This window comes from Lithobates pipiens, unplaced genomic scaffold, assembly GCF_037356315.1.
Source record: "Lithobates pipiens isolate NorthernLeopardFrog02 unplaced genomic scaffold, aLitPip1_a1.2 Scaffold_13, whole genome shotgun sequence".
NCBI lineage: Eukaryota > Metazoa > Chordata > Amphibia > Anura > Ranidae > Lithobates > Lithobates pipiens.
Window position 1 is genome coordinate 121,329,710 of NW_027507718.1, and position 15,279 is coordinate 121,344,988.

The 15,279-nt window shown below is 39.2% G+C and overlaps 1 protein-coding gene across 1 annotated transcript in view; it reads right to left on the reverse strand.

Moving 5' to 3' along the window:
* Positions 1-1,949: 1,949 nt before the first annotated feature.
* DDX49 (DEAD-box helicase 49) overlaps positions 1,950-15,279 on the reverse strand; it is a 49,601-nt gene continuing 36,271 nt past the window's right edge. The window contains exons 10-13 of the mRNA XM_077475476.1: positions 14,913-14,987; positions 4,718-4,806; positions 4,540-4,611; positions 1,950-2,613 (exon numbers count right to left, since the gene is read on the reverse strand). Coding sequence (XP_077331602.1) covers positions 2,437-2,613; positions 4,540-4,611; positions 4,718-4,806; positions 14,913-14,987 — 413 coding nt within the window. The 3' untranslated portion in view covers positions 1,950-2,436. The remainder of the gene's footprint in view (positions 2,614-4,539; positions 4,612-4,717; positions 4,807-14,912; positions 14,988-15,279) is intronic.

Below are 15,279 nucleotides of genomic sequence, written 5' to 3' on the forward strand. Positions count from 1 at the left end.
TTAAGTGTTCCTAGGGGTGTGTTACTAACTGTGGGGGGGTTGGGCTTTCATTTAGTGTACACTGATCTCTGCTCCAATCACATGGAGCAGAGATCAGCGTCACTATTTGCTAGGCAGAATGGAAAAATGTTGTTTATACAGCATTTCCTCCATTCGGCCGCTCCGTGAGACGATCGCGGGGATGCCCGCGGCGATCGAGTCCGCGGGTCCCGCGACCAGACTCACGGGGGTCCCGACCAGCGCGGGAGCGCGCCGCCGGCGGCGCGCTCCCGATGGCACGGCGGCAACGAATATTGGACGTACATGTACGCCAATATGCCTGCCCGTGCCATTCTGTCGACGTACATCGTCGTGCGCTGGTCGGGAAGTGGTTAAACACGTAGGTCAAGAAGGTGTGCTATATATACCAATACATCATAAACACAGAATAAATCATAATGAATTCAAATTAATAAATATTCACATTATTACCAATCATTTAAGTCAATAAATTCAAACAAACAATAAAGTTCATATGCTTCAAAAAAAACTTTACTGTGCTATTATTCAAACATGCGATATAAAGTGCCAAAATAAACATTAGTGTAATCCGTGTTCCCTCTCGCTCGCCAGAGATCCAGGAATCCCATAACAGAAGTCAGATGCACTTTGAAAGGGTGGCTGGGCTTAGTAGTCCCACAAGCTGTAATTCCAACTGTGGCTTAAGTTGCCCTCACAGATCCAGGATTCATTTCTAAAAGAATGTAAGGACTGCTGGGCTCTGCGATCCCATGTGCTGTGTCCCCAGTTATGATTGATGTTGTCCTCAGCAAACCTCCAGGGATAGTGCAATTCCGTTGGTTTATTGTATTAAAAAAACAAGACATTTCCAGGTATTCCTCTCACATAAACATTAAAATCGGTGTAAAATCTGAACCGGAAGTAGCCAGCAGCTTGTGTTCCACCGGCTGGAAATTACATCACCACCTGAGGTCCCTGATGCGCTTCGTCCCGCCTGTGAGACGTTTTCAAAGGATCCTTTAAAAATGCCTCAGGTGGTGATGTCATTTCCAGCCGGTGGAACGCAAGCTCCTGGCTACTTCCGGTTCAGATTTTACACCGATTTTAATGTTTATGTGAGAGGAATACCTGGAAATGTCTCGTTTTTTTAATACAATAAACCAACGGAATTGCACTATCCCTGGAGGTTTGCTGAGGACAACATCAATCATAACTGGGGACACAGCACGTGGGATCGCAGAGCCCAGCAGTCCTTACATTCTTTTCAAATGAATTCTGGATCTGTGCGGGCAACTTAAGATGCAGTTGGAGTTACAACTTGTGCGACTACTAAGCCCAGCCACCCTCTCAAAGTGCATCTGACTTCTGTTATGGGAGTCCTGGATCTCTGTTGAGTGAGAGGGCACAAAGAGAGGTGCACAGATTACATGGATGTTTATTCTGGCACTTTATATCGCAAGTTTGAATAACTTAAAGTTGCACAGCAAAGTTTTTTGAAGCACGTGCTTATTTGAATTTATGGACTTTAATTATTCACATTGTTACCAATCATTTATATGAATTCATTATGATTTATTCTGCGTTTATGATGTATTATAGCACAAGGTAGCACTCTTTTCTTGACAACAGACTGTATTTGCATGCCCACTGTTTTATCCAACACCCTGATGTAATGTTGAACCTTGATAATTACAAGAACTGAAGTCCAATAAGTGAGAAAGCAGGCCAGAAGCAGCCAGGTTTGGGAGTCAAGATCTAAATAATGTTGGATTTCCTCCAGCCAGGAAATAGGGTGGGCTCTATCTGAAGACATACAGCTTCTAATGTACACTATGAGAAGGTCACAGTGTGCAGTGAAATCAGAGTAAGCAATTTCAGTACAGGAAAGAGCCTGTACAGCTGTACAAAACTGCAGGTAAAGCTGGAGTTCAATTTTAAATTATGCAGACTTCTATCCAAAATAAATTTGCTCTTTATGTTATAGGATACACAACATACCATCAACAGTTACATAAGAAATATAATACTTTACAAGTAAACACCCCCCCAAATACAAAATTATTATTTCGTATGATGATATGGACCTCCATTTGTGATCATACATCTGTGAGCGACAAGTTTAATATAAAAAAAACAGTCCTGTTTTATATTAACCTTGTTGTTCACAGATATATGATATCTATACAACAGGTACATCTTTCTATAAAGCTATCAGGCCAATGACAAGCTCAGCAGGTGGTAGTAATTCAGTCCTGTGTAGCAAGTGACAAAAACAGGTGTCAGGGATCCTTGCTGAGCAAGCCAACCAAGAGCAGGACATTCCCTCAGGATAATGCATATTTTTCTTGGTTCTGATATGTCTCATACAGCCATCTTTGTGGACCTGATGTCAGGCCTTCATTCAGAAGTCGGTGATGCAGCCTACTCTTAGTTTAGTCACTGTTGCATTTTGGCTGCCTTCTTTTTTTGTCTCAGGCGTTTCTTCTGCAGCTTCCTGCGCACCACAGCATCTTGTTCCTTCTGCATGGTCTCTTGAATGTGCGCTTTGAATTTCTTTTTTTGCTTTTTAATCTTTTCAAGCTCTGCTTTTCTTTTTGCTTCCAGATCAGGATCCTTACATGGAGAAGGAGAAAAAGCATTAGAAGAATATCATAAATAGACAACCCCAATTCCAAATAAGTTAGGATGCTGTGTAAAATATACATAAAAATGGAATGCAATCATTTGCATATCTCATAATCCCATATTTGATTTGCAATAGAAAACATATCAAAAGTATAAACTGAGGAAATGTACCATTTTATGAAAAAAATTAAATAAAAAATAAGGTCACTTTAGAAATTGATGGGACAGTGCAACAAAAAGCTGGCAAAGTGATCCCAACAATGAAAAAGTGGAAGAAAATTTTGCAACTAATTAGGTTAATTGGCAACAGGTCAATAACATCATAGGGCAATCTTAGAGAGTCAGTGTCTCAAAAGTAAAGATGGGTCAAAAATTGTCGAATAACATTCCTCGTAAAATTGTAAAGACTTTTCTGAATCTGTAGATGATATCTGTAAAGAGAAATCTCTGTGTGCACGGGACAAGGCCGAAAGGCAATATTGGATGCTTGTGATATTCGGGCCTAGGGATGATGGCACTGCATTAAAATCAAGCCGATTCTGTGAAGGACAACACTGCATGGGCTCAGGAATAATTCCAAAAATCACGGTCTGAACACAGTTCAGTCTGCCATCCAAAAATGCAACGTAAGGTTCTATCATGCAAAGAAGCCATATTTAAACATGATTTCCGTGCCAATGCTCATTTAAAATGGTCTGCTGTAAAGTGGACAACTTGTTCTGTGGTCAGACAAATTGCAATTTTACATTCTTTTAGGCTACCATGGGTGCCACATTCTCCAGACTAAAGAGGAAAGGGACCTTCTTCCTGCTTTTTATCAGCACTCAGTTCAAAAGCCAGCATCTCTCATGGTATGAGGGTGCATTACGGAATGGGTCGCTTAAACAACAGGAAAGGCACCATCAATGCTGAAAGATATATCCAGGTTTTAGTCTAGGTTCACACCTATGCGGCTACGTTTGATGTACTTTTCAGGCACGTTTCAATGCATTTTTAAACCAGTCCTTATGGGTTTTTGCATGCAGTTTTCCTGCATTTTAAGTTTTTTTCTCTCTTTAAAATGCACTGTAAAGCATACTGTATAAAGCTGGTTGCTAAAGAGGGGGCTGGGATGCTGCCCGCCGCTTCCTTAGCAACAGAGTCATCAGCTGTCAGCGGGGTTCTTTCAGGTCTAGTATGGATTCAGAGGGGTCCACCCACGCCAACATTAAAAAAAGCGTCCCTTACTGTCTTATCTTACAGAGCAGAGATCGGAAGGAGGTACAGCATGTCTGGATAGAGAGTGGGTGCTGCAAGACAGTGATTGGTTGCTAGGATCGCCAATCATTCTAGCAGCCAATCACCTGCTTGCTAACCTCAGGCAGCTCCACCCTCCATCCAGAAATGTCCCACCTCCCGCTGTCTGCTCTGTGAGGATTATAGAGCGACGGCAGGGGGAAGAAATGGCTACTAAATGGAGCTACTGCAGCGGGCCGCATGAGAGTGTGATGCGGCCCGCTTTTGGCCCGTGGTCTGCCATTTAGCGATGCCCACTATAGGAGATACTTTTTTTCTATTTGGCAGGTCCTTTGTACACCGAGAGCTTTGGTATATTTATATATTTTTTTCTGTTAGGATTTAAATGGACATTATGGTTTATTTTGTAGTACATTTGGATACGGCTCTCTTTATTTTAATTTTGGAAATTCCCCTGTGCTGCTTCATTGACCCGTCAAAAGGTTGGGGCAGGAAGATCACCTAGCTGTATTTAACCACAGTAGAAAAACAGGTTACTAACAAGGTTCTGTTTTTTAGCATGGCTTTGGAAAACTTAGAATTGGATGGACAGATATATATGCATTTCATTCTTGTATTCTTGTAAGCGGAAGGAAAATGATTAAACCAATTAGGACAACCCTATTTATTGCATTTTACCTTTCCTTCCAGAATGAGCTGCTTCCGTTTGTTAATCTCCTTCTTCTCATCAAAATCTGTACATTCCAGTTTCTACAATGAAAAGAAAATATATTTTATTGTGTAGAGGCATGAAATGTACCAACGTCCTGCACTTCAGAGAACCAACACATTCACAGTGAACTGAAATTCTACTCACAATTTCACATTCTCTTCGGGTCACATTCACCTGAGTAAGGATTTGTAATACCTCCCTTTCTTTTACAGCAAACTCTCCCAGTTTCTTATCTATTAAAAGATATTGGAAAAAAAACACAAATACATTAAAACATGGACATGAGAGAAGTATGCAGCCAGAACAGGTGTATCAAAATACATTTCCATTATTGAAAGCAAATTGGGATATTTAATATTTAATACATGTTCCCATCAAGATGGAATGAATAAAAAAATAAAAAATCTAATTGTTAAAAACTGCTGCTTACCTATTTGATTGATTAAAATTTCTGCCTTGCTTTTCCCCTCTATGTAAGGTTAAGGAGGAGCTGAGGAGTTAAGGCCTACAATAATTTACCATGTCTGCACTGTACCGGCAGACCTCATTTACAGTAGTAAATTAGATTTGGATGTGGTGTCTATTCTGATCTCGTTGCCCTTACCTCCTTTATTAAATACTAGGGCGTTACCCACCCAACACATTGGGCAACGTTTGACCAGACAATTTTGTTTATTAATGCTGCAGAATTTTCTCTTTTTTGGTTGAAAGTTTTGCATATTTCTTCAGCTTAACTAATACATTTAGAAATTGTTTCCTTTTTTCTTTTGTTTCGTTTGTTTTGTTTCTTTTGCTGGAGAAGTACACATTCATCCTACCAATGGCTAATTATTGTGGCAATGCCTTTAATGGTTTGATGGATCAGATCCATCATTCCCAAAATGCAGCCGGGGGAAGCCTCTCAATGGACAGATTTATTCTTAGACTTCAAAGCATGTTAGAGAAAGTCCAAAATTCACTGGAATAAGTGGTGTTTCCTTAAATATATAGAAGAAAGAATTTCACCATTGGGTTTGAGGATACAAATTTTTCCTAACATTAATACAATAAAATCATATTTTAAAACAGACTGGGAAGAAAATTTACAGATTTGTTCCTCTGAATGATGGAACTATTACGTCACCAATACACTGTAGAATTATATCTTTAGACATAGAAATTTAAAAACTGTACAGGGAGAATGAAAGAATTGTTTCAGACTCCCTTTTCAGTACATGGGAAACCACCTTGAAAAGTAATTTAGAGACCTATGTTGTAGAAATATTAAAAACAAAAAGAAAAGAAAATTTACGCGAGATAAACTACAAGAGGCAAAATAATAAACACACATAAACCGAAAGAATCAACCAATGATCCCAATAATTCTGACACTTCTGATTTTTCCTCTGCATCTTCTTCACAGGCGCACGAAGGTACCCACATGACCAAAGACACAGAGCTCTTTCAAACGTAAAAACGAAAGTGACAATGTAAAAGTTTCCGCACCAAAAGCGCACTCCCAACATGGGTCAGGTACAAAGCACTGCACGATCAACACATGCTAAATCCGCATTCACAGGCCGGAGCTGGACACCCAGAATCCACAACGAACACCGGTGAGATTTGCACTCAAACTTTTCCAATGCAAATTCAAGCTCAGGTAAGCCAATCAATTGGGAACAGCTTTAAACCGGATTTTCGTTCCACCCTTTTCCCAACCGATGCCACATGCAAAGAAGGGAGAGCTATTGAATTCCAAACCACATATGACAAAAACAAAATTTGAGGTAATTAACTGATCCTCCCATGTACTCACTGGAGAGCAGGTTCAGGTTCTAAGTTTAGGACTGACATTCTGTCCCACTCAGAGGACAGATCAGTATGCACTCATCAAGGACCTCAACCTGTTCTCTAGAAAATTAATGTTTACGATCATATACGATAAGGAACAGCCCTATTCCCAAACTCAATCTTCAGCCAATCCACTTTGGAAAGAACAATGACATCAAAGCATTAGATGATCTCATGGAATTATGGGAGGAAGACCATACTGACGAGACTGAACCCTCAAGTTCTGAGGAATCTGTCTAGTTTAGCTTGTGCTATCTCATTAAATATTTCCTCAATAACTTCAATCCCCAGGGATCATAAACCCAAATCCCAGGTATTTCCAGCTCTGCAATGCAACCCGCACATATGGGCATTCACCTAGCAAGTAACTAACAATATCTGCCAAACCAATTGGAAAGGTCTATCTCAATCCAATTTAACCCCGGCCCAGCAAGAAGCAGTAATTTCATTGCAACAAAACAAAAATTTTATTATTAAATCCTCCAACAAAAAGGAGGGAACCTTGTTGTAATGGATTGTCAATATGAAACCATGGTAATGAATTTATTAAAAAATCGTGAATAGTACAAAAAAATTAAATAAATAATCGGATATTTCAGCCTAACAGATACGATACCCTAAATTAATAGGCTGTGCCTATTATGAAGGCCTCAAATAAAAAAACATGGGAGTTTTTAAAATGTTAAAGGCCCCAAGACACCTACCCTTTACGCGCAGCCAAAAAATCCACAAAAATGTAATGCAACCTCCTGGACGACCGATAGTTTCATTAAGACAACCATTGCCGGAAACTGAGTCAATTGATAGACGATTGCCTTCTGCTTCATGTGGAGGGCCTTAAATCCTATTTACAGGATACTCTGGATCTACTCAGGGCCCTTGCTGGGATACATATCCCAAGGGGAGACTGGTTAGTAGCTCTAGATGTTGAGGCCCTCTACAACTCCATCCCTCATGAGAGGGGGGTGACTGTTGTGGAGGGCTTCATTTCTGAATGTGATCCCACTGTCTTACCTTATAACAACATTTATTTTGGATCTTCTGAAGTTCATTCTGACCAAGATATTCTTTTGCTTGGTCGTTACCATTACCTCCAGGTGCACGGGGTGGCCAAGGGGACCAGATGTGCCCCATCGTAATGCCAACCTGTACCCGGGGGGGAGGGAACGAGATTTTGCAGGGAGGGAGTCTGCAATCTTTTCGTTGTAAGATACCATTATGGCGTCGCCACATTGATGACATTTTTTCATTTGGACAGGGACTAAAGATGAGTTGCTTATTTTTATTTTTTTGAGAAATTAAAAGTTAACCAATACAATCTTAAATTCACTCTAGAATATCAGCAAGAGAAATTACATTTTCTGGATATTCAGATATTGGTTAACCCTGATGGGACCGTTGGTTCTACCTTGTTTTATAAACCATCTGCAGGGAACTCATTACTGCATGCTAATGGCTCTCACCTGACTTCCCTAGTGGCCAGTGTCCCATATGGACAATATCTTAGATTAAAAAGAAATTGTAGTGACAACAAGACATTTGAGATAGAAGCCAAGGCACTCCAGCTACACCTTATACAAAGAAGCTATAGCAAGAAATGCCTTAAAAAGGCTTATGCTAAAGCAAAAACTAAAGATAGAGCTTTGTTGATCTATGGGCAGAAAATTCCAAAGATTGACCTTGGAATCAGAATGATTACCCGTTTCTTGGGTCAACATAAACAAGTTCACCAAATCATGCAAAAGTATTGGTATCTCCTGATGGCTGACAATACTATCTGTAAGAATTTAAAAACCTATCCTGAAATCACTTTCAAAAGATCAAAATCGCTCAAGGACAATCTCAGAACAAATCAAAAAGGAATTGTCCCATGTAACAAATGCAATTTTTGTAGATATATTTTTAAAGCAGCACAAATCATTCTTCCAGATGGGCGTCTATTTAGACCTCAATTTTTGGCCACTTTCCAATCAGTAGGAGTAGTATACATTATGCTATGTAATTGTTGGGCATACTATGTGGGTAAAACCAAAAGACCCTTCTTTCACCGAATCCGTGACCATGTGTCTTTGGTATCCAAGAAAATAGAGACCCAGCTCAGTCTACACATGGGTTTATTTCACGGATTTGAGATACATTTTTTGTGCTTTGGAGCATAGTCCTCCAAATGAAAGAGGGGAGAACATCGACAAAATACTTTTGCAGCGAGAAGCCTGTCTGCCTTAAAAATCCCCAGGCTTGAATGACGCACTTTTCTACAAAAAAGGTTTGTAGCCAAGCCATGCATCACAAGGCTTGTTTTCAAAAATTACATTTCCAAGCATAATACCTATTTTTTATTTTTATTTTTTTCCCCACCAACTGCTTGTATATATATCTTATCTACTTCTTCTTACAATCAAGTGTTACAATGAATTATTTTCTCTACGCCTTTATGCAAATTCTCTCTTTATTAACAAGATTGCTCTAAATAGCCTTGTACTGAAACAGTAAGATGGACCTTGATACCGGCATTTAATTACTATATTTCTATTACCATAATCCATACATGCTCTTTATTTATTCCAGCAGTTCAACCTCAATCATTTCTGGATTTCAATAGTGATCACACGGATGTCCCCCCAGGCACTTGTCATTTTTTTCCCATTTATTCAATTGAGGGTAGTGCTTTGAGCACTACTGGTATAAGTCTATTGTTGCCTTTTTTGGTTTGAGTTAACCATCTGTTTTCCTATCATTCTCTCCCATTAGCACAGCCTGCATCGCGACTGCTACGTTGTTCTGGGGTCTTTTTACCCTGCAGTGACAGTCATTGGCAGCCCACTTACAAAAATGGTGGATCTGGCAATTGCACGCAACATCACTTACGCCCTCTGGATATTGCACATGCGCCGTAGCACCCAAAAACGCGTCCACATCCCGGGAGTCATGTTAGGCGCTTCCGGAACCGGGGGTGGGGGAGGTGGTGATGGTGGGGGAATATGAATGTGGCATATGCCTATGCCACCATTGTCTGTCAGAAGGCTCGTTTGAGAGAGAGGGTTCACATCTCTCCTCTCCCTCCGAATTTTTTGTTCCTTGTCCACAGATAGGCAAGCTCAATATACTGCCTCACCTAGGCTATATATCTTTTATAGTCAATGATTCATTTGTGGCCTAACTTATTCAGTATAGATTTTTTTTCTAATAGAGCCTCTATTAGTTGAATTGTTTTATAGACTTGCATATTCATTCCTGATGCCCATCCACACAAGGGAGCCAAACACTCTGTAATTTCTAGTGGACAGATATCCAAACGGATTTGAACTTTACTTTGTAAAGCCCTTGGTTGGCAACCCATCTTTCAGGCTAATACACTCTGCTCAAACTTTATACATTTTTCAATTGATCCCACCAATATTAGTGTGAATAAGGTAATTATCGCTTACTTCTTGCTATAGTGACAAATAGGCCAATCTGAGATTAATATGGATATATTTTTTTAAGCAAATAGTGTGTGTTCTATATATAAACTTGATGCACCTAAATTGTATCCACATCTCCCCTCTGATCATTTTGCTCTTTAAATTGAGGCATCGGCTTAGAATATTCAGAAGCCTATCGTTTCAGCATTTTATTCATATCTACTTATACCTGGTAGGTCCATTTGCGTTTCAAAATATTTTCTGATTGTAAAGTTTTATTGTTAAAACCAATAATAAAACAAAAAATAAAAAATAAAAAATAAAAAAAAAAGCGTACTTCTGTATAATTATATTTTGATAGATGTAATTAGCTTTAATCAAAATTTCAAGTAATCCCTATTTTGTGGTTTTCTTCACCATTTCCTGTAGTAATCAATTCATACAGCACCCTAGAATCTCCTGAAGAAGCTCATTTGAAGTGAAACATGCATAGAGGTAGTGTCTGTACCGGCATAAGAAATTAATTTGATATCCAACAAGGATTTTTTATTTTTTTATGATATTTTTATTGTTATTAATAGAATATATTTTTATAATTAAAAACACCTTGACACCTTTAAAGTCCTGCAGTTTTCCTCTGTTCATGTATTCATCATAAAATTTGGATGCAGTGTCTATTCTGATCTCCTTGCCTTACCTCCTTTATTATATTTGAACATGGTTTGTCCTAAGAAAGGGGTGACGATCTCAAGGCTTGGGTGGTACGTTGTGCGTTAGTGAATTTGCATCAGTTTGTCCCTCTAACTGCACTTAATTTTTTTTTTTAATTGTTCAGAATAACTTGCAAGCCTATGCATAAATATGCTCCAAAGAATTGGGGAAGGTGCAGTCAGCACAGAAGCCGCCTTCTCCATTATGTAATCTTGCAGCCCCGTGCCCGCTTTGCAATCTTTTTTCCCCCCCCCCAAACAGAATGTTACTGCACACATACCTGTCTGCCAGTCAGCAGACTGCCATTTCAGATGGGAGGAGAATATAGTTGTAACGGTCAGCTTGTGTTGTGAATGACCACACTGGAGAGCAGCACTGTCATTCATTTTTTTTTTTTCAGTGAATAAAACTGCAAGAGGTACAGGGCTTCAGGATTACATGGCAAAGCTGCAAATGTCCTGCCTGGCAACTTTCACAGGAGGAGGGAGCGAGGGTTGTTCAGGATGATGTGTGCACATTTAAATCATGCCCTCTTCTCCCATGTACACTGTCAATCAGTGCAAAGTATATATTTGTCTCCTACATCTAGCGTGCTCAGAAAGCAGTGGGGAAAGTTATCTGACCATGCTGCTCAACAACCATTGCACGGATTTAAACAGGACCAAGAGCTACCCAAAAGTAAAACAGTATTGCCCCCCCTTCCTGAATTTTTTTTGCATATCTGTCACACTTAAATGATTCAGAGCATCAAACACATTTTAATATTACACAAAGATAACCCGAGTAAAGACAAAATGCAGTTTTTAAATCATGATTTCAATTTATTACGGGGAAAAAAAAAGCTGTCCAAACCTGCCTGGCCCTATGTGAAAAAGTAATTGTAATTAATCATTTTTTGGAAACTGGAGTTAATTTCACTTGCCACTCAGGCCTGATTACTGCCAGACCTGTTGAATCAAGAAATCACATAAGTAGAAGTGGTCGGACAAAATGAAGCACTTTAAAAGATCTAAAAAAAAAAAGCAACACATCATGCTGCGATCGAAAGAAATTCAAGAATAGATGAGAAACAAAGTAATTGACATGTATTAGTCTGGAAAGGGTTACAAAAACATTTCTAAGGCTATGGGACTTCAGTGAACAACGGGGAGAAACAAATGGGGAAAATTTGGAACAGTGGTGAACCTTCCCAGGAATGGCTGGCCTACCAAAATTCTTCCAACGATGACTCATCCAGGAGGTCATAACAAAAAAAAAAAAAAAAAAAAAAAAAAACCTACAAAATCTAAAGAACTGCAGGCCCCAGTTAAGGTCAGTGTTCATAATTCAACAATGGCAAAAATGGCATCCATGGGAGAGTTCCAAGGTGAAAGCCACTGCTAACTAAAAAGAACACATCACATTTGCCAAAAAACATCTTGATTATCCTCAAGACTTTGGGGCAAATATTCTGTGGACTGATGAGACAAAAGTTGAATATTTTGGAAGATGTGTGTACTAACACAGTATTTCACAAAAAGAACATTATACCAACAGTCAAACATGGTGGGAGGTAGTGTGATAGTATGGGGCTGCTTTGTAGCTTCAGGACCTGGACAATTTGCCATAATGGATGGAACCATGAATTCTGCTCTCTGCCAGAAAATCCTGAAGAAGAATGTCTGGCTATCAGTTTGTGACATCAAGCTCACTTGGGTTATGCAGCAGGACAATGACCCGAAACACACACGCAAGTCCACCTCTGCATGGCTCAAAAAAAATTAAAAAATAAAAATAAATATAAATACTAAATTAAAGTTTTGGAGTGGCCTAATCAAAGTCTGGACTTAAAGCCGATTGAGATGCTGTTGCATGACAGGCCATTCATATTAAAAAAAACTCAGTGGCTGAATTAAAACAATTCTGCAAAGAAGAGTGGGCCAAATTTCCTTCACAACAATGTACCAGTAACAAAAACCAGTTATTTGGTTTAGGCAATTACTTTTTCACATAAGACTAGGCAGGTTTGGACAGCTTTTTCCCCATATTAACCACTTGCCACCCGCCATATAGCAAAATGACGGCGGCAAAGTGGTTTCAATATCCTGACCGGACATCATAGGACGTTGCCAGGATATCAAGCCACCATCACGGTGATCGTCTGACACATCGCAACACCGATCTAGGTAAAGAGTCTCCATCAGAGACACAGGTCCTGATCACAGTGTAAACAGGAAGAGCCATGGATTGGTTTTTCCTCACTCATGTCTGTCAGCTGCTCCTCTGACAGGGGGGTATGTGCCGATTGATTATCAGCGCAGCGCCACTGAGGATGCCCACACTGGACCACCAGGGATGCCACCACTAGGTATGCCACCCTAGACCATCAGGGATGCCAATCAGTGTCCACAATGGGCATCACTGATTAGCAGGCATTTTTTGGCACCGATTGGCCATCCATGCCACCTATCAGTGCCCAGCAGTGAAGGAGAAAACTTTCAATTACAAAACTTTGTAAAGTAAAAAAAAAAAAAAAAATGTGTATAATATATATATATAATTTTTTTTTTTTTTCCTTCAAAATTTTTGGTCTTTTTGTTATTTATTTTAGCAGAAAATAAAAATCCCAGAGGTGGTCAAATACCACCAAAAGAAAGCTCTATTTGTGGGAACAAAATTTTAAAACTGTACTTTGGGTTCAGTGTAGCATGGCCGTGCAATTGTCATTTAAAGTTTGACAGCGCTGAAAGCTGAAAAATGGTCTGGGCAGGAGGGTATATTAAGTGCCCGGTATTGAAGTGGTTAATAAATGAAATATTATCTTTGTGTAATATGATCTGAATCATTCAAGCGTGACATATGCAAAAAAAAAAAAAAAAAAAAAAAAAAAAAAAAAAACACCCACACCACACAGGAAGGGGGCAAATACTTTTTTACAGCACCAATTTATTATAGGCTTTAGGATCCTGACAATACTTAACCTCCCTGGTGGTACAATTATTTTGGATTTTAGGTGCTGGAAGAGGTACTATTATTTTGCATGAAAATTTGGCGTTTTATATTGTAGTCCTGTAATTCTTAGGAATAACTCACTTAAATCTGTCCAAACCAGAGTCTAGCAGACATCCCGGGTATGATAAAGTTTGAAAAATGAAATCATAAATTATAACATAATAACTAACTATAAATAATTATACCAAATAATAATATAACAATAATAAAAATTCAATAATGTAATCAAATCAAAAACACTGAAATTTGCTCAGTTGCAGAATTGTCACTGTCATTACTTTTCAATATTTGATGATGGATCTCCCCACAAATTGCTATCGCTCAATTCTGCGAGTGATTACAATTTATTATCTCTGGTTTTCTAGCTGGTCTAAAATCATTTTTGATGTAAAGGGACAGTTTTGGTTGCTATGGACAATCTCCAGTTTCCAGGTAGAAAGAACAGTTTTTATAATATAAAACTGTATGCAGGACACTGGACAGAACACTAGGGACAAAGGGGATGTGAAATTATTACATACAGCAATGTAATCTGTAAGATTACATTATACTGTATGTATAGTGTGTGTTTTACTTTTTGAATTTGGCACCGATCTCCATCCCCGTGCGTCGCAATGCTCGCAGGGTACGGAGATCAGCTCTGTGATGAATCGAGCGGAGGAAGAGCCGCTCATACAGCGTGGGGACATGGCTGGATCCAAGGGAGAAGGTAAGTAAACCTCCTCATGGATTCAGCGATGCGGTCCCGAGTCTGGCTCGGGGTTACTGCTTTTGGTGTAAAACTTCCACCCCGAGCCAGACTCGGGAATACCGCCAGGGGGGTTAAAGGGTAAGTTCACCTTACAGATTTTCTGTAAAGGTAAACTTACACTGACAGAAACCTCACATAGCTTGACACAAACAGGTTATATCCTGCCAAGATTTAAAAAAAAAAAAAAAAAAACCCTGATAATTGTGCTGTCCTGCATTCCACCTTATTTAATCTTTCTTTTGCTATATAACTTGGCCCACATTCACACTTGAGGGTGTGTATGTAAATGATTTTGAAGCAGGCTTTTGGCGCTTATTTTTTGGGAGTTAAGAGCTGTGCAGGAGCTTCTATGGGGCAGGATCACGTGTTTTTGGGCAAATAAACTTGAAGGGAACATTTGCTGTGCATAACACACATTTTTGCATTAGCGACTATTGAAGTCAATGGGAACAAAAAGTCACCATTTGGCTTCAAAAGTAGCTCATGTACAGTTTGGAGCTTCAGGTACATGAATTGTGAGCAAGGAGCATTTAAAAGCAAGGGATTTGGCTTGTTGACAGTTTTGAAGCTTTGAGCTCCAAACTACAAAATGCTCAGATGTGAACTAAAGCCAATATTATAATAAACATTTCCTAAACAACCAGCAACTTACTGATTTGTTCTTCTATTGCATGCACCAGATGAATATCATATTGTGTCACCAGAGTAATTGCCATGCCTTTGCGTCCTATGATAAAAAACAGTAAGCGGTCATTAGATGGCAATATTTACAATACCAAGGTTGTTACCAATTCCAGTTTTTTTTTTTTTTTTGTCAGATATCCATTCTCAGAGCAAGATTGACCAGAAATTATACATCATATCTAAGAAAGCATAAAATTTTATTTGCTTATGGCACTGCTGAAAGTAGGAGGTGCAAAACATATCCCCATGTCCCAGAACATGTGGTGCAGGCTTGTTCTAATACCAATCCAGAGGATTAGCAAATGGAGAAAGGATCGCTGCTACTCCCAACCAGT